The sequence below is a fragment of the Centropristis striata genome, chromosome 6 (assembly GCF_030273125.1).
Source record: "Centropristis striata isolate RG_2023a ecotype Rhode Island chromosome 6, C.striata_1.0, whole genome shotgun sequence".
Taxonomy (NCBI): domain Eukaryota; kingdom Metazoa; phylum Chordata; class Actinopteri; order Perciformes; family Serranidae; genus Centropristis; species Centropristis striata.
Genome location: NC_081522.1, coordinates 14,873,463 through 14,893,027, shown reverse-complemented (window position 1 = coordinate 14,893,027; position 19,565 = coordinate 14,873,463). Strand labels below are relative to the sequence as shown.

General features: G+C 44.4%; 1 protein-coding gene across 1 annotated transcript in view; it reads right to left on the bottom strand.

The window, feature by feature from the left end:
- Positions 1–16,198, bottom strand: part of pclob (piccolo presynaptic cytomatrix protein b) — a 58,214-nt gene extending 42,016 nt beyond the window's left edge. Inside the window, exons 1-11 of the mRNA XM_059334850.1 lie at positions 15,197–16,198; positions 13,917–14,747; positions 11,639–12,418; positions 10,613–11,488; positions 9,554–10,474; positions 7,613–8,635; positions 6,308–7,288; positions 5,070–5,984; positions 3,703–4,884; positions 1,918–3,390; positions 364–1,410 (exon numbers count right to left, since the gene is read on the bottom strand). Of these exons, the coding sequence (XP_059190833.1) occupies positions 364–1,410; positions 1,918–3,390; positions 3,703–4,884; positions 5,070–5,984; positions 6,308–7,288; positions 7,613–8,635; positions 9,554–10,474; positions 10,613–11,488; positions 11,639–12,418; positions 13,917–14,747; positions 15,197–16,198 (11,031 nt within the window). The remainder of the gene's footprint in view (positions 1–363; positions 1,411–1,917; positions 3,391–3,702; positions 4,885–5,069; positions 5,985–6,307; positions 7,289–7,612; positions 8,636–9,553; positions 10,475–10,612; positions 11,489–11,638; positions 12,419–13,916; positions 14,748–15,196) is intronic.
- Between the last annotated feature and the right edge of the window lie 3,367 nt (positions 16,199–19,565).

Here is a 19,565-nt window from a genome sequence, read left to right as displayed (position 1 = left end):
TACTATTTTGCTCTGCCCTGTGTATTTTATTACAGTGCCAAGTTTGTTGCACACAATTGATGTATGATACAATTTAAAATGTGCTAGTCTTGAGCTCTGAATGGTGTTGAAACATGCACGTGGATTTATGGTGCTTCTGAAGTGCCCTAACTGTGCCCTGTTTTGCTGCTCAGTATCAGACATGAATACTAAAAACTGCAAGGTGCCCTCATCACATTCCATTAAAACAAATATGACCAAGTCATAATTATCACTCCTGTCTATTGAACATAAGGCAACATATTTGATAAAATGGCCAGCCTGAGTTGGAAATCATGAATCATGTGAAAATGATAAGAGAATTGATAAAAATATTTTACTCACCGCTCCTGTATGAGGCATGGGGTTAAATCCACAAAGGTTGCAGACAGTGTTCTTGCATTCAGTGCAGGTATTATAATTAGGAGGATCCTTGGAGCCCACGTTGAGGTCGACCTTACAGAGCGGACACGTGGACGGAGCTGCTTTAGGAGAAACTTTTGTCACTTCTGTGGATTTTGGAGGTTCTGGTGGAGCTTTCTCTACTTTAGCCTGAGCCACTGGAGTGGGCTTGGCCTGTTGAGGTGGCTCTGCTTTTTCAGCAGGAGGTGGTTTAGTGTCCTTCGCAAGGGGCATCTTTGGAGAAACAGGAGGTGTGGCTCTAGGAGAAACACTGGCTGTTGACATCTTTCGTGGAGTCGGTGGTGTAGTTTTAGGTTCATCCTGGACAGCTGAGGTTATCAAAGTGGATGCAGAACTTAAGAAAGATGACCCAAAGCCAAACATCTTCCCAGTCACTGACTCAGCAGGCTTTGCTGCAGCAGGTTTCGCCGCAGCAGGTTGTGTTTTAGCACCACCAAATCCAAAGAAGCCTCCTGACTCCTGTTTAGCAGGCTGAGCTGGTGGTGGTGCAGATTTGGCAGGAGGGGTCACAGATTTTGAGAGCTGTTGTGGTGGTTTTCCAACTTCATGTTTTGCAATACCTTCCTTGACTTCTGGCTTTTGAGTTTGAGAAGGCTGTACTTGTGGGGGATTTCCAACAGACTGCTGTCGACCAGCCAAATCTTGGCCTTCAGTCCCTGAAAGGACCTGTGTCTTTTGCACAGAACCTCGCCGTGGTGTCTCCATCTTTTGGACTGCAGTCGGCATTGGCGCCTCAGGTTTGGGGGGTTCCTTTTTCTGTGTAGTTGCTTGAGTGACCTCTTTCTTGACTGCTGTAGACTCTGTAGATTTCTCCTTCTGGGCTAATGTTGGTATATCCTTCTTTTCAGAGACAGGAGGTGTAACAACTTTGCTTGGGGAGGGCTGTGGTTTCACAACAGGAAGTGCAGTGGGCTCAGATGCTCCTAGGGCTCTGTGCATCTGGCAGTTGAGACAAAGCCATTCTTTTACCTGAAAAAAGAAGAAGAAACAATACAGCATGTAACAAACAGATGATAGTTTAACACTTCAAGCATTTTGATATCACATGTATTTCTTTATGTATATTTAATTCATATCAACTATAATCATTCCTACTGAAAAAAATAAAATATTCAAAATTCATGTAGGTACGGCATTTATAACTACTTATAGATAGATAATACCGTTTGCTGTACAAAACATGATGTTACCAAACCAAAGTAAGTCAAAGAGTAATTTTTCAGTGGTAAAGACTTGGAATTTATTGTTTTAGCAGTTAAATGCACTTAAAATTATTAAGATCAAATGAATGTTAGCTAATTAAAACTTGCACCCCACTGATCATTACATTATTAATTATTAAAAAAGCTCAGATCAAATAATGAGTGTCCACTACCAGCCCTATAAACAATGCTGAACAAATCTGTAAAATTTAGATGAATCAATAAATTTAGTAAAATTACAGCAAAGAAAACACTTTAAGGGACAGTGATTTACCTCTGCCACAACTGGCATTGTATTGAATCCACATTGGTTGCAGACAGTAGTCTTGCATTCTGTGCAAGTGTTGTAGTTGGGAGGATCTTTGGAGCCCATGTTGAGGTCGGCCTTACAGAGTGGACAGCTAGAAGGAACTGCTTTTGCAGGAGCTTGGATGTCCGTTGGTGCCTTTGGGGGCTCTGATGGAGCTTTGTCCACTTTGGCTTGTACTGCCTGGAGAGTCTTTTCCTGCTGTGGTTTCTCTGGTTTCTTCTCCTCTGTTTTCTGGACAGTGGGTGGCTTGGTGTCCTTTGCAGGTAATGTTTTTGGAGAGGCTGGTGGCGTACTTCTAGGAGAGACACTGGCTGTTGACATCTTACGTGGGGTTGGTGGGGTAGTTTTAGATTCATCCTGGACAGCTGAGGTTATCAAAGTGGATGCAGAACTTAAGAAAGATGAGCCAAAGCCAAACATCTTTCCAGTCACTGACTCAGCAGGCTTTGCCGCAGCAGGTTGTGTTTTAGGACCACCAAATCCAAAGAAGCCTCCCGACTCCTGTTTAGCAGGCTGAACTGGTGGTGGTGCTGATTTTGCTGGAGAGGTACCAGCTTTTGGAGGCTGTTGTGTAGGTGGCTTTCCCACTTCTCGAGCTGGTGGAGGAGAAGACTTGGTGGTAGAAGTTGCAACTTTTGGAGGCTGTTGTGGCGGTGGCTTCCCTGCCTCTGGACCTGGTGGAGGAGTTGAAGAGACAGCTTTTGGAGGCTGTTGAGGTGGTGGTTTTCCTGCCTCTGGACCTGGTGGAGGAGTTGAAGAGACAGCTTTTGGAGGCTGTTGAGGTGGTGGTTTTCCTGCCTCTGGACCTGGTGGAGGAGTTGAAGAGACAGCTTTTGGAGGCTGTTGTGGCGGTGGCTTCCCTGCCTCTGGACCTGGTGGAGGAGTTAAAGAGACAGCTTTTGGAGGCTGTTGAGGTGGTGGTTTTCCTGCCTCTGGACCTGGTGGAGGAGTTGAAGAGACAGCTTTTGGAGGCTGTTGTTGTGGTGGTGATTTTCCTGCCTCTGGAACTGGTGGAGGAGCAGACTTAGCAGTTGAAAAGACAGCTTTTGGAGCCTGTTGTTGCGGTGTACTAGGTTGTCCTTTAGGTATCTCTCCTGAAGGTGTTTGAGAAGCCAGTGAAACATCAGCCTTTGTGGTAGTGGAAGGAACAGTCTTGTCAGGCAATGAAGCAGCTGCAGGGGTAACTTCCTTTGTTGGTACAACAGCGGCTGGGACTTCAGATTCTTTGGTTGTGGCAACTTTAACAAGTTCATTTTTGGGTACAGCTGGTTGATGGACGTCCCCCTGAGAAGTTGAAACTGGGGCCTCTTTCTTCTGTGTGGTGGCAGGGACCTCTTTGCTTGGTGAAGGTTGGGGTTTTATCATTGGAAGTCCTGGAGGTTCAGAAGCTCCAAGTGCTCTCTGCATCTGGCAGTTGAGACAGAGCCATTCCTTTACCTGAAAAACATGAGAAATGAGAAAATGAGTATGATTCTTTGCATTTGTAATTAACAAACTCTTAACACTGCAGATGGCTTTATTGGTCCAAATAAACAGTTTAACTGGAAGAACACAGAAACAGAGACTGGACAAAAACATTTACATGTCCAATTAAAAAGCAGTTTAAAGACATTGGAAAAAGGAAAGTCAATTTACAACTAACAATTTTACATTTTACTCCTGTGACTCAATGTCCAGTGTACACATAGACATAAAGCAGAATGATGAAATTAATTTGACATTAAATGGAGTATTTAGTGATTTAATTACCTTGGAAACATTTGGCATTGTACTAAATCCACATTTGTTGCAGACAGTGCTTTTGCATTCAGAGCAGGTTTTGTAGTTGGGAAGATCATTGGAGCCCATATTAAGTTCTCCCTTACAGAGTGGACAAGAAGACGGGCCCATTTTTGGAGCAGCTTGGGAGTCTTCTGATTTTGCTGGCTCCGATGGATCTTTACCCACTTTGGCCTGTTCTGTTGTAGGAGCCTGAGCTGTCTGAGGCTGGTCTGGTACTTTTTCTGGGTGTGGTTTCTGAGGTTCTGGTTTGGCATTCTTTGCTGAAGTCATCCTCGGAGAAAGTGGAGGGCTGGACTTTGGAGAAACCGGTGATACTGACATCCTGCGAGAGACTTGCGCTGGTGCAGACATTTTGCGGGAACTTGGTGGTGTTGTGCGGGACTCCTCCTTAACTGCTGATGTTATCAGTGTGGATGCTGAGCTGAAGAGGGATGAACCAAATCCCATCATCTTCCCAGTCACAGCTTCAGTTGTTTTTGAGGCAGCACGCTGAGATTTAGGACTGAAGCTGAAGAAACCTCCTGAGTCTTGATTTTTTGGCTGTTCTGTTGGAGGAGCAGATTTGTCAGGCGATGGTTCAACAGAGTTTGCTTCTTTGTTTAGAGCTTTTGGGAGCTGTACTTTATCAGAAGATGTGACTGGTTGATCTACTAATTTCTGAGCTATTTCAGCCTTCTCCTCTTTCTTTTCTGGTACTTCTTTAGGTGCACTTGGTAGAGTAATTTCCCTTTTCTGAAGAGAAGTTTCGATATCTGTGGTGACAGGAGGAGCTTGATCAGGCAATGATTTTTTGAGGTCTGAAACCACAGCTGTCTCTTTGATGGGAGGTGCAGTGGAGGTTGGAACCTCCTTGGTAGGCAGTGAAGCAGTTTTCTCCTCTTTTGTTGGGGCTGTTAGGATCTTCTGGGGGGGTTCTTCTTTCTTTTGTGGTACACTTGGTTTTGGACTGTCTTGATTTTTGTCGGGCAATTCAGATTTTTGTGTGGAAATTATGTCTTTCTTTTGAATGGCAGTAGCATCTTTCCCAGCAGCAGCAGGTGTGGGCACTTTGTTAGGTAATGCCTGGGGTTTCATCGGTGGAGGCTCCATAGAGTCAGCTGCTTTCAGAGCTCTTTGCATTTGACAAGTCAGACACAGCCACTCCTTTATCTAGGGGGGGGGGAACATATTATTTTTGTATGTCTATAAAACAAAGGATTGGTATGATATCATTATAGTACAGCACAATAGTTTGGTTTTAGCTGAACCACATCTTTTTCAAGTACCATTATATATTTTGAATGTAAAATAAAACCTACAGTATAAGATGCATATGTTGAATTAACCTCACTTACCGCTGTTTCATTTGGCATGGGGTTAAATCCACATTGGTGACAGACAGTGTTCTTGCATTCGGTGCAGGTATTGTAGTTGGGTGGATCCTTGGACCCCATGTTGAGTTCCACCTTACAGAGTGGACAGGTAGACTGCCCTGGTTTGACAGTAGCTGGGGAGGCTGCTGCAGCTTTTGAAGGCTCTGATGGAACTTTATCCACTTTGGCCTGTGCCGGAGGAGGTGTCTTAGTCGGCTGGGGTTGTTCTGGTTTTGGCTGTTGTTCTTTCTTCTGGGCAGCAGGGGATTTGAACTCTTTTGCCAGGGACATCTTGGGAGAAACTGGTGGCTCTGTTTTCTTCTGCTGCTCCAGCCTTTGAGCACTGGGGGACTTTGCAGGAGACATCTTGGGTGAAACTGGTGGAGTGGTCTTGGGTTGGTCCTGAACAGCTGAGGTTATCAAAGTAGATGCAGAACTAAAGATAGAAGAGCCGAAGCCAAACATTTTCCCAGTTGCTGACTCTGCTGGCTTTGCAGCATCAGGTTGAGCTTTACCACCACCAAAACCAAAGAAGCCTCCTGACTGTTGCTGTGTCGCTGCTGCAGCATTACTCAGCTTACGTTCAGCTTGCCTTGTCTGGACTGGTGATTTATCAGGACCTGGTATTTTCTGGGGCTCATGTGGCTTCTTCTGAGAAGGAACTGGGCTTGGCTGTTTCTGACCCTCTGACTTGTTAGCAGCCTCAGCTGTAGTTGGCTGTCCTGCTGCAGACGGTTTCCTCTGAGGTGACTCTTTCTTTTCAGGTTCAGCTGGGCTGATGCTGTCTTTCTTTTGGGTCTTTGCAGGTACCTGAGGGTTGACAGAAGCAACTCCTTCGGGCTCCTGTGCACCAAGAGCCCGATGCATCTGGCAGGTGAGACACAGCCACTCCTTCACCTAGAAAAAAGAAAAAGAAAAAGAGGGTCCATTATAAACTGTTAGATAATCTGTTTATAATTATGTGTTATATTAACTTAAGGCAGTGAGTATTTTTGCTATGTTTCAGCAGCTGTTATAAATTTAGTAACAAAGAGTAAATGGGGATTTCAGTGTTTAATATTCCCGGAAAATAATGAACAAAGGCATGCATAATTCACACACAAAAGAGCCAGCAAGGGACATTTTCCAAAAAAGTCAATGTGCTGTAATTCTTTAGTCTGTCAGCAGTCAAATGTAAAATTAAGTTTTAATAAAAATAGTTTTGTTTTCTCTAGTCTTACCGCTGTTTCATTTGGCATGGGGTTAAATCCACATTGGTTACAGACAGTGTTCTTGCATTCAGTGCAGGTATTGTAGTTGGGTGGATCCTTGGAACCCATGTTGAGTTGCACCTTACAGAGTGGACAGGTAGACTGGCCTGCTTTGACAATTACTTGGGAAGCTGCTACAGTCTTTGGAGGCTCTGATGGAGCTTTGTCCAATTTGGCCTGCCCTGGTGGAGGTGTCTTGGTCTGCTGGGGTGGCTCTGTTTTCTTCTGCTGCTCCAGCCTTTGAGCACTGGGGGACTTTGCAGGAGACATCTTGGGAGAAACCGGTGGCTCTGTTTTCTTCTGCTGCTCCAGCCTTTGAGCACTGGGGGACTTTGCAGGAGACATCTTGGGAGAAACCGGTGGCTCTGTTTTCTTCTGCTGCTCCAGCCTTTGAGCACTGGGGGACTTTGCAGGAGACATCTTGGGTGAAACTGGTGGAGTGGTCTTGGGTTGGTCCTGAACAGCTGAGGTTATCAAAGTAGATGCAGAACTAAAGATAGAAGAGCCGAAGCCAAACATCTTCCCAGTTGCTGACTCTGCTGGCTTTGCAGCATCAGGTTGAGCTTTACCACCACCAAAACCAAAGAAGCCTCCTGACTGTTGCTGTGTAGCTGCTGCAGCATTACTCAGCTTACGTTCAGCTTGCCTTGTCTGGACTGGTGATTTATCAGGACCTGGTGTTTTCTGGGGCTCATGTGGCTTCTTCTGAGAAGGAACTGGGCTTGGCTGTTTCTGACCCTCTGGCTTGTTAGCAGCCTCAGCTGTAGTTTGCTGTCCTGCTACAGACGGTTTCCTCTGAGGTGACTCTTTCTTTTCAGGTTCAGCTGGGCTGATGCTGTCTTTCTTTTGGGTCTTTGCAGGTACCTGGGGGTTGACAGAAGCAACTCCTTGGGGCTCTGGTGCTCCAAGAGCCCGATGCATCTGGCAGGTGAGACACAGCCACTCCTTCACCTAGAAAAAAAGAAAAAGAGGCTCCCTTTTAAACTCTTGAGTAATCTGTGTATAATTACATGTTATATTCACGTAAGGCAGTGAGCATTTTTACTATATTTCAGCAGCTGTTATAAATGTAGCGACAAAGAGTAAATGGGGATTTCAATGTTTAATATTACCAAAAAATAATGAACAAAGGCATGCATAATTCAAATAGAAAAGAGCCAGAAAGGGACATTTTGAAAAAAAAAAGTATATGTGCTGTTATTCTTTACAGTCTGTCAGCAGTCAAATGTGAAATTAAGTTTTAATAAAAAGTAGCTTTGTTTTCTCTAGTCTTACCGCTGTTTCAATTTGCACAGGGTTAAATCCACACTGGTTACACACTGTGTTCTTGCATTCAGTGCAGGTATTGTAGTTTGGTGGATCCTTGGAACCCATGTTGAGTTGCACCTTACAGAGTGGACAGGTAGACTGGCCTGCTTTGACAGCTACCTGGGAAGCTGTTACAGTCTTTGGAGGCTCTGATGGAGCTTTGTCCGATTTAGCCTGACCTGGTGGAGGTGTCTTTGTCTGCTGGGGTGGCTCTGTTTTCTTTTGCATCTCCAGCCTTTGAGCACTGGGGGACTTTGCAGGAGACATCTTGGGAGAAACCAGTGGCTCTGTTTTCTTCTGCTGCTCCAGCCTTTGAGCACTGGGGGACTTTGCAGGAGACATCTTGGGTGAAACTGGTGGAGTGGTCTTGGGTTGGTCCTGAACAGCTGAGGTTATCAAAGTAGATGCAGAACTAAAGATAGAAGAGCCGAAGCCAAACATTTTCCCAGTTGCTGACTCTGCTGGCTTTGCAGCATCAGGTTGAGCTCTACCACCACCAAAACCAAAGAAGCCTCCTGACTGTTGCTGTGTCGCTGCTGCAGCATTACTCAGCTTACGTTCAGCTTGCCTATTTGTCACTGACTCTGCAGGCTTTGGAGCATCAGGTTGTTTACCTCCCTGTTGACCTGCTTGATCTGGTGGCTTTACTGGGCCTGTCTTCTGTCTTTCCTGTGGTGTTTTCTGATCAGGTGCAGGGCTGCCCTGTTTCACTGGTGCAGCAGCAGGTTCAGGTTTGTTTGCCTGCACTGATGGTGTAGACTGTTTTCTCTGTGGTGAGATTGGTTCTGTGCCCTCCTTCTTTTGTAGAGCAGGGCCTGGACTGTCCTTCTTTTGAGGTGTAGTTGGTTTCGAATCATCCTTTAATTGGACTGCAGCTGGTGAAGGAACTTTACTGGGTGATGTTTGGGACTTGAGTGTGGGAGGTCCTGGGGGCTCAGATGCTCCAACAGCTCTTTTCATCTGACAGTTAAGACACAGCCACTCTTTTACCTAAAATACAGTAAACACCATTGTCATTATGTGTTGCTTTGTAATTGGGAATTGCAGTAAACCACAACAAATTGAACATTTAAATCAACAGACTCCTCAAACTTGAACTACAGGTCAATGTGGTAATTGTAAAAAGGTAACAGATCATTTATTTTTGCTTTTTGTATTTGAATATTTCTGCATACTGGAATCCCTTAAAATTATTATCATTACATATTTTGGGTATGACTGGAAATCTGAGACTTGTGAAGCCAATGAGCCAAATTGTATTAATGTGTGATAACAATAGTCTCCATTGTAGCATTTCATTGTAGTGAGAGCAATGTTTTAACCCTGACCTCACTGTATAAACCGACCTGTTTTGACCTCTACGATAATCATAGCCCCATGAAACTTTACAACCATAAACTAGAGTTCAAGGGCATCCAGATGACGCAGATGTGCTCACCATCCAATTGCTGAAAAATCTTCTGAATGTTTCTGACACCAAGGCACTCCATTGTTTTTTTAAATGATGTTTCAAGGTCTTGGTTTGACCATTTTCTTTAGCAGAAATGGTCAATTTTACCACCAAATATGTGAAACAAATAGTATCAAGCCAAAAACGTATGAGTAATAATTGAGCATGGGAATGGCCTTCATTTACACATATCATATTGTTCTATGATAAATAATATACCCATATACACTTTAATAAATAAATGCATTTATGAACTTGTTGTTTTACAGATTTATGACTAGAATAACACAGTGCTGAGCTGCATGTCAAATAAATCTACAGCTTTCAGATGGTGTATACCACGTCTGTGTTGCATCTACTGTTGACCTGCTATCTCCCCCTAAAAAAACCTGTTCCCCACAACCAATTCTCTATAAAACGGGGTAGAATGTAAAGAAGTTATATATTCCTTCACTTACCTCTCCTACAGGCATTGTGTTAAATCCACATTGGGTACAGACAGTGGTCTTGCACTCAGTGCACGAGTTGTAGTTTGGAGGGTCCTTGGAGCCAATATTAAGCTCGACCTTACACAGTGGACAGGTGCCCTGGCTTGCATTAGGAGATGTTTGGGGCTTTGTTGCTGCCTTTGCTGGCTGTAATGGAGCTTTTTCCACTTTGCCCTGGTGGTATTCTTCTGGTTTCTTCTCCTGCTCTGGTTTCTGAATTTTGGGCTCTCTTGCTGGTGACATTTTGGGAGAAACTGTCGGAGTACTTTTTGGAGAAATCTTGGGCACAGCAGACATCTTGGGAGAGACTTGTGCCGGTGCAGACATCTTGGGAGAGACTTGTGCTGGTGCAGACATCTTTCGAGAGCCTGGTGGTGTAGTACGTGATTCTTCCTGAACAGCAGATGATATCAAAGTGGAGGCAGAGCTGAAAATGGAGGAACCAAAGCCGAACATCTTCCCAGTCACAGACTCTGTTGTTTTTGAAGCATCAGGCCCCGTTTTAGGCCCCTTTTCTGACTCCTGCTTTGTATCTGGGGTGACCTTTCCCTGTTTTAGTCCCGGTTGACTTGCCTGGTCAGTCGGTTTCTGAAAACCTGGAGCCCCCTGTTGAGGAGTTTTCTGAACAGGAGTCGGGCTAGCCGGTGTATCAGGTTCTGGTCCTTTAGCAACCTTAGTTGCCTGTTTTACTGCTGCAGCCTGTGTCTTCTGAGGAGAACCTGGTGTGGAACTCCCCTTCTTTTGAAGTATATCAGGCACTGGAGTCTCCATCTTTGAAAGTGCATCAGATTTCGATAACTCCTTCTTTTGAGGTTTCATAGGAGGTCCTGTTTGTTCAGATGCACTCAGAGCTCTCTGCATCTGACAGTTTAGACATAACCATTCTTTTACCTGCAAAAAGAAAATTATGCAAATTAAAATATGAAACATTAACTACACCTCTGTGCAATGACTTCCCTATCCCAAAATCAATGCATAGATTTCAAATTAAATTGCAATAAAAAATAGATTTGTTTTCTCTAGTCTTACCGCTGTTTCATTTGGCATGGGGTTAAATCCACATTGGTTACAGACAGTGTTCTTGCATTCAGTGCATTTGTTGTAGTTAGGAGGATCCTTGGAGCCAAAGTTGAGTTCCACCTTACAGAGTGGACAGCTGGATTGGCCCGCCTTGGGAACTGCTGTGGAGGCAGCTGCAACCTTTGGAGGCTCTGATGGAGCTTTTTCTACTTTGGCTTGTGGCGATGGAGAGGTCTTGGGCTCTTGTACTTTTTTCTGAGCAAGAGGTGACTGGTTTGCCTTTGCAGCAGGCATCTTGGGAGAAACAGGTGGTGTTGTTTTGGAATCAGCTGTGTTTATCAAAGTGGATGCAGAATTGAAGATGGAAGAACCAAAACCAAACATTTTACCGCCCAGTGATTCAGCAGGCTTAGCAGCATCGGCTTGAGGTTTAGGGCCACCAAATCCAAAGAAACCCCCAGACTCCTCTTGTGTAGCTGAGGTAGTGTTACTCTGCTTACGTCCAGTTTGACTTGTCTGGTCTGGTGGTTTCTGCGGACCTGTCTTCCGGCCCTCCTGTGGAGTTTTCTGACCAGGAGCTGGGCTGACCTGCTTCTGATTTTCGGGTCCTTTCACGACTTCAGCCTTAGCTGGCTGCTCTGCTGATGTTGGTGGTTTCCTTTGAGGTGAGCCTGGTGCAGAGGTCTCCTTTATTTTAGATTCAGTAGGTGTTTGAGTGTCTTTCTTTTGAGCTTTATCTAGTGGAGGAGCTTCTTTATTTATAGCATTGGCGGGTGCAGGGACTTTATTTGGTGAGGCCTGTAGTTTCATCATGGGAGTTCCTGGAGGCTCAGATGCTCCTAGTGCTCTCTGCATCTGGCAGTTGAGACACAACCACTCCTTCACCTATATTAGAGCAAACAGTTAATGAGTGTTGTTGTACAATGCAAAGTTGTTTACTTCTATCAATATATCAACTGCATTATTACTAGAATAAATAATGTAACAATCATTATTTTAATGATTTTTCTGTAATCTACAAGAATTGTATCTTACCTCTTTAACATTTGGCATGGTATTAAATCCACATTGATTACAGACAGTGTTTTTGCATTCTGTACAGGTGTTGTAGTTGGGAGGATCTTTAGAGCCCACATTGAGTTCCACTTTACAGAGAGGACAGGTAGAGTGGCCTGCTCTGGAAACAGGGGCTGCTGATGCTTTCTTTAGCGGCCCTGATGAAGGTTTGTCTGCTTCCGGCTGTACTGATGGAGCAACCTTGGCCTGCTGGGGTTGTTCTGGTTTCTTCTCCTGTTCTGGTTTCTTGGCAGTGGTGGATTTGGAGTCATTTGCAGCAGGCATTTTGGGAGAAAGTGGTGGTGTAGTTTTGGGCTCAGCTGAGGTTATCAAATTGGATGCAGAATTGAAGATGGAAGAACCAAAACCAAACATCTTCCCAGTCACCGCAGGCTTTGCAGCATCAGGCTGAGTTTTTGGGCCACCAAAACCAAAGAACCCTCCAGACTCTTGCTGTGTAGCTGCAGTAGCATTTCCCTGCTTTTGTGCAGTTTGGCTTGTCTGGTCCGGTTGTTTCTGAGGACCTGTGTTTCGACTCTCCTGTGGCATTTTCTGACCAGGAGCTGGGCTGGCCTGTTTAGAACTGGCTGGTCCTTTAGCAGCGTCAGCCTTTGCTGGTTGTGCTGCAGGTGTAGATACTTTCCTCTGAGGCGAGCCTGGTGCAGAAGTCTTTTGTGGTGCAGGCTGTGTTTTTTTCTGAGGTTCAATTCCACTGGCAGCCCGTTTCACCTGGCAGTTTAGACAGAGCCACTCCTTTCCCTTAAAAAGACAACAAATAAGCAAGTTATACAATTACATGTTTTAATAATAACAAATAACAATGAAAGCTCTAAACTAAAACACACAGAAAAGCTAGGAGTTGAGGTGTCCCATGCTGAACAGAAAAAACACACACATAGACACAAAGGGAATACAGTGAGAAGACACTGTGAATAGCTACAGCAGTTTAGAGGAAAACAGGACATGGTTGCTCCAAATATTAGGACTGATGAGCATAGGTAATCCCAATAAGCTGTATGAAGTGCACACAAACCAGCTTAGTCCTTGTTTGTGCTTTTATTTACTGCAGTATTTAAGAAAATTGCTTTTCAGATGTTTGTATTAATTAAATGTGTTTATTTAATCAACTAATTATATCATCACAAAAGTGCAAATGTAAGCTTGTAAAAAAGTAAGCCAAGTGGTAGTCCTGCCAATGTTTCAGTGGTTTGAACTATACATGTTAAAACAGCCACTTTCACAGATTGCAGTGCACAGACGGATCTTCCCATTCCTGGTCTTAGTTCAGCACTGTTTTAGCCATTAGTTTAAGCAGTATCACATTATCAAGTAGTCTTGGACTGCCCTTGGCAAGGTAGCCTGCTAACTGTGCATTGAATTACAGTGTTAAGTGTCAAGTCCCATGTGCTTTAGTATGCTATGTCCATTTACCTTGTATGTGGTATCCCCCACAAGACAATCCCTGTAAGGTGTGTGTGTGTGTGTGTGTGTGTGTGTGTGTGTGTGTGTGTGTGTGTGTCTGTGTGTGTGTGTGTGTGTGTGTGTGTGTGTGTGTGTGTGTGCGCGGGCACGCACACACACACACACACATATTTTTGCATACAGCTTCTAATGTAACGATCCTTTCTCTCTAACTCTATATGTAACCATGCAATAATGGCAATTTTTACCACCCCACAAAACTTTCAGGAGCTTTAAGTCTAAAGGGAATGACAGTGACTCCAGAGGTGTGTGGAGCTCCTTTTGTATGTGAGTGTAGCCCTTGCCAAATAGTCTGTCACATAGCTGTCTCACTGTTCAGAGACTACAGGATTAGAAAGGAAGGAGTATGATATGGAATGAAAATGGCTTCGCAGCTTTAGTCTAAGGATTGGACATTTACAAAAAAAAGCAGACAAATACCACTGTGATTTTGATTATCTGCTCATACAGTTTCATGAGACAAACATATTATAGAGTATATAATGTCCAAAACATTGCCTCAGGAGCTGGACTTGAACTGGCATTTGGGAATAACACTCAAAAAAATGAAATGACAACTACTTAAGCAACCACTCTGAATATCAACAGTCAACTTAACAGTTTCAAAGAGCTTAATTCACAAGTATCACAGACATGCTTCATTTCTGTGTCAAAGCAATGAACACTGTAAAGACATTGAGTCAATAATGTAACTAAACATCCTCCTTTTTTCCTCTCTTTCGTCAGTTCTTCATTCATTTGTTAATTAATTGAATCAATATCAGATGTAACTTACCTCATTGACATTTGGCATGGGGTTAAATCCACATTGGTTGCAGACAATGCTTTTGCATTCAGTGCAGTTATTGTAGTTGGGAGGATCCTTCGAGCCCATATTCAGCCCTACTTTACAGATTGGACAAGTTGATTGACCTCCTTTAGGAACATTGTGGGGGGCTCCTGTGGCCTTTGGACTCCCTGATGGAGCTTTGTCCACCTTGACCTGTCCTGCTGGATCAACCTTTGCTTGCTGGGGTTGCTCTTGTTTCTTGTCTTGCACTGACTTTTGGGCAGAAGCCTGTTTGGTCTCCTTTGTAGACTGCATTTTTGGAGAAACTGGTGGTGTGGTTTTAGACTCATGACCAGCTGAGGTGATCAAAGTAGATGCAGAACTGAAAATGGAGGAACCAAAACCAAACATTTTCCCAGTCACTGACTCTTCAGGCTTTGCAGGTTCAGTTTTAGCACTCCCAAAGCCAAATAAACCTCCTGACTCCTGCTGGGCACTGCTTTGCTTGCGTCCAGTTTGACTAGTCTGGTCTGGTTTTTGAGATGCTGATGTTCTCTGGGTCTCAGGTGTCATTTTCTGAACATGAGCTGGGCTGCCTTGTTTTTGACTTTCTTGTCCTTTAGCAGCTTCACCCTTGGCTGGCATTTTTGCCGATGTAGACGGCATTTTCTGAGGTGAACCTGGTGCTGACATCTCTTTTTTAACAGGCGCAGCAGGAGGTGGTGCCTGGTTTTGAACAGCTTTGTTGGGAATGGGCTTTTTCATAGAGGGTCCCGATGGTTCAGAAGCTCCTTGAGCTCTCTGTATCTGGCAGGTAAGACAAAGCCACTCACGGCCCTATACAAAAAATAATTTGATACACATTGTGAAAATTATGACACAAATTACAAGTAAAAACATACAGTTCAAAAAAAAATTTTGTGGCACCACAAATACATTTTATAACTTATAAGAGTGAATAACTTAAACACTAATAGAAACTGATGCTTGTTTGTGTAATAATTTGTATTATGGTAATTAAATGGTGCAGTGTGTAATTGTAAATCTAAACCATATATGAAGTAAAGCTTCATGTTGAAAGGACATTCTATTAAGAATGTGCAACTACAACATTACATCAAATAGCAAAACAATTTTCACTTGTCAATCAAAGTGAATCATATTCACCACATAATTTACATAATTTTTAATGACATGCACATTTAGTGTAAAAAAAAACAACAAAATAGCCATTAGGAAATATAAAATGAAATGATGCATAAGCAAAACACTGAGCCACTACTCACCTCAGAGTCTGGAGGACTGAAGCCACACAAGCTGCACACTTCGGTCTTACACTGTGTACAGGTCTTATGGTTAGGTGGTTCCTTGGTGTGCATATTAAGTTCTGTTGTGTTACACACGGGGCAAAGGGACTTAGCTACTGCTTTCGACTGAGATTTGGTTGGTCCCGGTGATGAAGACCCAACCCGGGACTGGCCAGGTGTATCCGGTCCCTTAGGCCCTTGTTGTTGAGGTTTAACAGATGACTGCTGCTGGGGTGTAGTCCTGAAGCCTTGCTGTTGTTGTCCCACCTTAGGTGAGCCCTGTTGTTGCTGTCCAACTTTAGGGGAACCCTGTTGCTGTTGTTGTCCAATTCTTGGTGATCCCTGCTGTTGCTGTCCTACTTTAGGAGACCCTTGCTGTGAGCCAGGTTTTTGCGCCGCAACCTTTGTGGCCTCTTGCGCCGCAGTCTTTGCAGGTTGCTGTTGCTGTGCACCAGTCTTAGCAGGCCCTTGTTGTTGAATCCCTGTCTTCGGTGGAACCTGTTGTTGTGATGATGTCTTTGGAGATCCTGGCTGAGCTCCACCCTTAGTCACATTCTGTTGTTGAGCTCCAGGCTTAGGTGATCCTTGCTGTGGTGGGCCCTTAGGTTGATTTCTTTGTGGCTCTCCTTTAAGCTGGCCTTCAGGCTGTGCCCCTGCCTTCGGAGCAGTTTGTTGCCCACTGGGCTTGTTTGGGGGTCCAGCCTGTCCATTCCCATGCAGCTGTGGTGATCCTTGTTTAGGGGTAGGCTGACCTTTTTGCATAGGGGGGGCCTGGCTAGATTTGGGGGGTCCCTGCTGCTGTTGAGGGCCTTTACATGGACCTGCTCCTGGCTGCTGTTCTCCAGGTGGCTTTGGCCCCTGCTGGGAAGGTGCCTTCTTTGTATCCCCTTCTCCATCATCTCCAAATAAGCCAAACTTATTCACAGCAGAAGACACAGCATTGAGGGGGTTGGCCCCACTAAGGAATTTGGAGGAGAACATAGTGGGGTCTTCGTTCTCCTCCTCCTCCTCCTCCTCCTCCTCCTCCTCCTCCTCCTCGCAGGAGCTGGAATCTACAGGACTGTCTGAGTCAGAGCAAGAGCTGTCTCCTCTCTGTCCTGGCTCTCCTGCAGAGGCCTGGGAGGGGGCTGCGGCCGGAGCTGTGGAGAGGGCATCTACAGCCACACTGCTGCTGCTGCTACTGCTGCTGCTGCTCCCTGGGCTCTCCTCTGGCTCAGCATCTACATCAGACTTCCTAAATGCGTGAGAAACAGACAAAGAGAAAGTGTAAGATGACAAGGAACAAGACGAGAGGGAGGGATGATAGGGGAGAGCTTGAGAATTTGTGAACTACATTTGCAATACTGTCTGAGCCAATATGCTGTCTGGTAAACAAAATAAAAACCTGCTGCAATATCTAGGCTACTAAAGTATAATGGATGCAGAGGAAGCACAATATCACTCATCCACTGATTCACTGTCTAAGGTGGGTTTCTGATCCTGTTCACACATATTGAGACTGAATCTCTAATAACTCCACTCAGGAGTGTGTTACAAAATACCATGTGGCTAACAATATTTATTTAAATCTGCACATTTTAGAGGAATTTACGTTTTTATCCAGGAGACACCGCGACAGTGACACATCATAATGGCAGATTAATACAATTTACTTCCATCCCGGCTCAAACGATTATCATTTGCATAGCAGTCGTCGCCTCTATACGGAGAAAGCCATTAATGATTCAGCCTCACTTTGATTTACTCCGCTCCGACTGTTGCTTTCAGGACCATGGACAGGGTCAGAGCCGCTCTGTTGATCACAGCGTACACAAACCTCAGAGATCCCTTTCAGCCAGCAATACAATACAGAGCAATGTGCAACACAGGAGGCGGATATCGCTCTCAATAGACCCGGCTACTACAAACCAAATTCAAATGACCATTCAGGGTGCACTCACGGGTTACATTCTTTCTCCCAGCGTCAAAGGATTCGACTTTCTCTGCAAACCGCATCCTCGCCTTCCCGTGTCATTCATCACTCGAATAGCACCGAGTGTCGGGGAGTGAGAAATCTCATGCAGGACATGTTACAGGCTACAGCAGCAAGACGAGTAAACACAGGAAATCTAGCGCTCTCTCTGGAGAAACTGCAGGCACATCCGGGTAGGGGCCCATCAAATAATGCATGGAGAGTAAATACTTTCCTTTATAAAAAATAAAAATAAAAGAAAGAAAAATCAAGGGTAGAACAATTGCTTTTTATATGTATATAATTTCGGTTGGATTAAACGTGTCGCCACTACGCTCAGCCCACTGGCAGCAATGGTTTACCAAAGGCGGTTAAGTATATCTGATGTCACAGCGTTTTACCGTAATAAAAGCAGCATGCATTACGCCCGACCGCACTAAACCTTATAACATGTTAGTCCGCAGAGGGTATGAGGTGATGACAGCTCCGTGCACACGAGTGAGCATTAAAAAAAATCACCTATATGTGTGCCCTTGACCGGGAGTCAGTTCAGATATGAGAAAAGTCAAAATCTTCAATCCGAAATTATTTGAAACCAAATGAGCGAGGAAACCCAGTAAAAAGCCATGCCATCGGTGGCATCTCCCGAAATACCATCTGCTCTCCGCTCCGTGTCCCCCCTACTCATCTCCTCCCATCCTGCAGCCGAGCATCCTTCACCCTCCACGGTCACAATGTCAAACACTGACTCGCGGTATTCCAGTGAAAACGAGGAAGGGGGGATGTACCTTCATCAACCGCAGATCTGTCTCCCTGTCCTCGCCTAAAGCTCCTCGGATTTCCCCCTGTCCGTGTCTGTCTGATGGCAGAGGGATGGAGGGCACAGGGCAGCAGATAGAAAGCGATCAAGCATCCACTCCGCCTCCCGCTCAACTGCGCATGCGCCGCATCTGACAGGTGATCACAATATATATCACGCACGGAAATTGAAATTAAAGGGGACAAGGCGATTTATTTCCCCGGAGTCACGTGTGATCAGCGTCGAAGACCATAAGATTTACCCTCGTGCGTGATGTGTTGCACATTTTCTCAGCGACCGCTGACATATTTGAAATGTCACTGCAGTGATCATGAGTGGTATAGAGGGGTAATGTGATTTTAGCCCCAAGTGTGCTGAGCCATAAGAGCTCATCATCACATGTATTCAGCTCGCTTTGCATTCCATGTATATTCCTCTGTGAAAGGGGTTCCCCCTGATCCATATATTCAGGGGTCTGTGCAGTTGCATTACAGGTCATCTCTCAAAATGAGTTGTCCATGAGTTGTCCCCTTTGTCTTTATTAAAATAGGCCTTTGTATCTACACCTGATATGATCAAACAGCAAATATTGTCACTCAGACACTAGATCATATGTCTCCATCTCGCATATCTTAAACATCATCCATCCGTCAACAATGTCAAAATAAGAGCACACAGAATAGCACAATGCGTTCCAGCAGAGATCAATACAGACAATATGCTGAATATAATCCACACAGCTTCTAGCTTTGATCATCCTTTGATACCTTTGTACAGCAAAATATCTAAATGGAATAACACATTAATTTATTTAGCATAAGCAAATGCATCGACTAGACCCCATTCTTCTGTGTGCAGTAATTCTTCCACTGTGCATACACTGTCTAGACATTTCCTCTTTGGCCTGAATTAAAGCTTTTTTGCTGTTGGTTGCATTTTAGTTTATAGAATACTTAATGGAGATGTATTTAATAGGAAGGTAGCACCCACGGGCAAGGAGCACCTCTGCAGTCGGTGTCTTTTCTCCCCTTGCTGGCCTTCTTATTCTGGCTTTCCTCCCACAATAGTTTTTCGACAAAGCAGATGTGATGTGAAGAGACAATCTGTGCAATCTTATCCTGTGCCGCTGTCAGAGTGATAAAAAAAAAAGCTAGCTGGCTTTCTTCTTTTCTCCTTACAGCTCAAGGCCAGATGAATAGACATGCTGAGACTTGTCTCCAACCATGGACTGACCACAATCCTTGAAAAGCATTAATTTCTTGACATAGCTCTGTAAAAAGTAAAATTCTGTTTAAAAACTCATAAAATATGAATTTCACAGTATATACCCTTGGGGCATTGAAATAAAGCATTCGCTTCCTACACTTTTTTGTGAATTGTAACTACAATCTGGAGGCTTAGAAAACTTGATTTAAAAGCGAGAGGACAACACACGACAAAACAGAGAAAAGAAAATCTCACCTCCAAAGATTGCCCTTCTGCCACAAGAATGATAATTCACCAGTAAATACAACTTACCATCAAAGTAAAAGGGAAAGGATTTATCTAGTATTTATGAACAGACACATGCCCCCCCACTCCCCCACCCCCACAGTCAC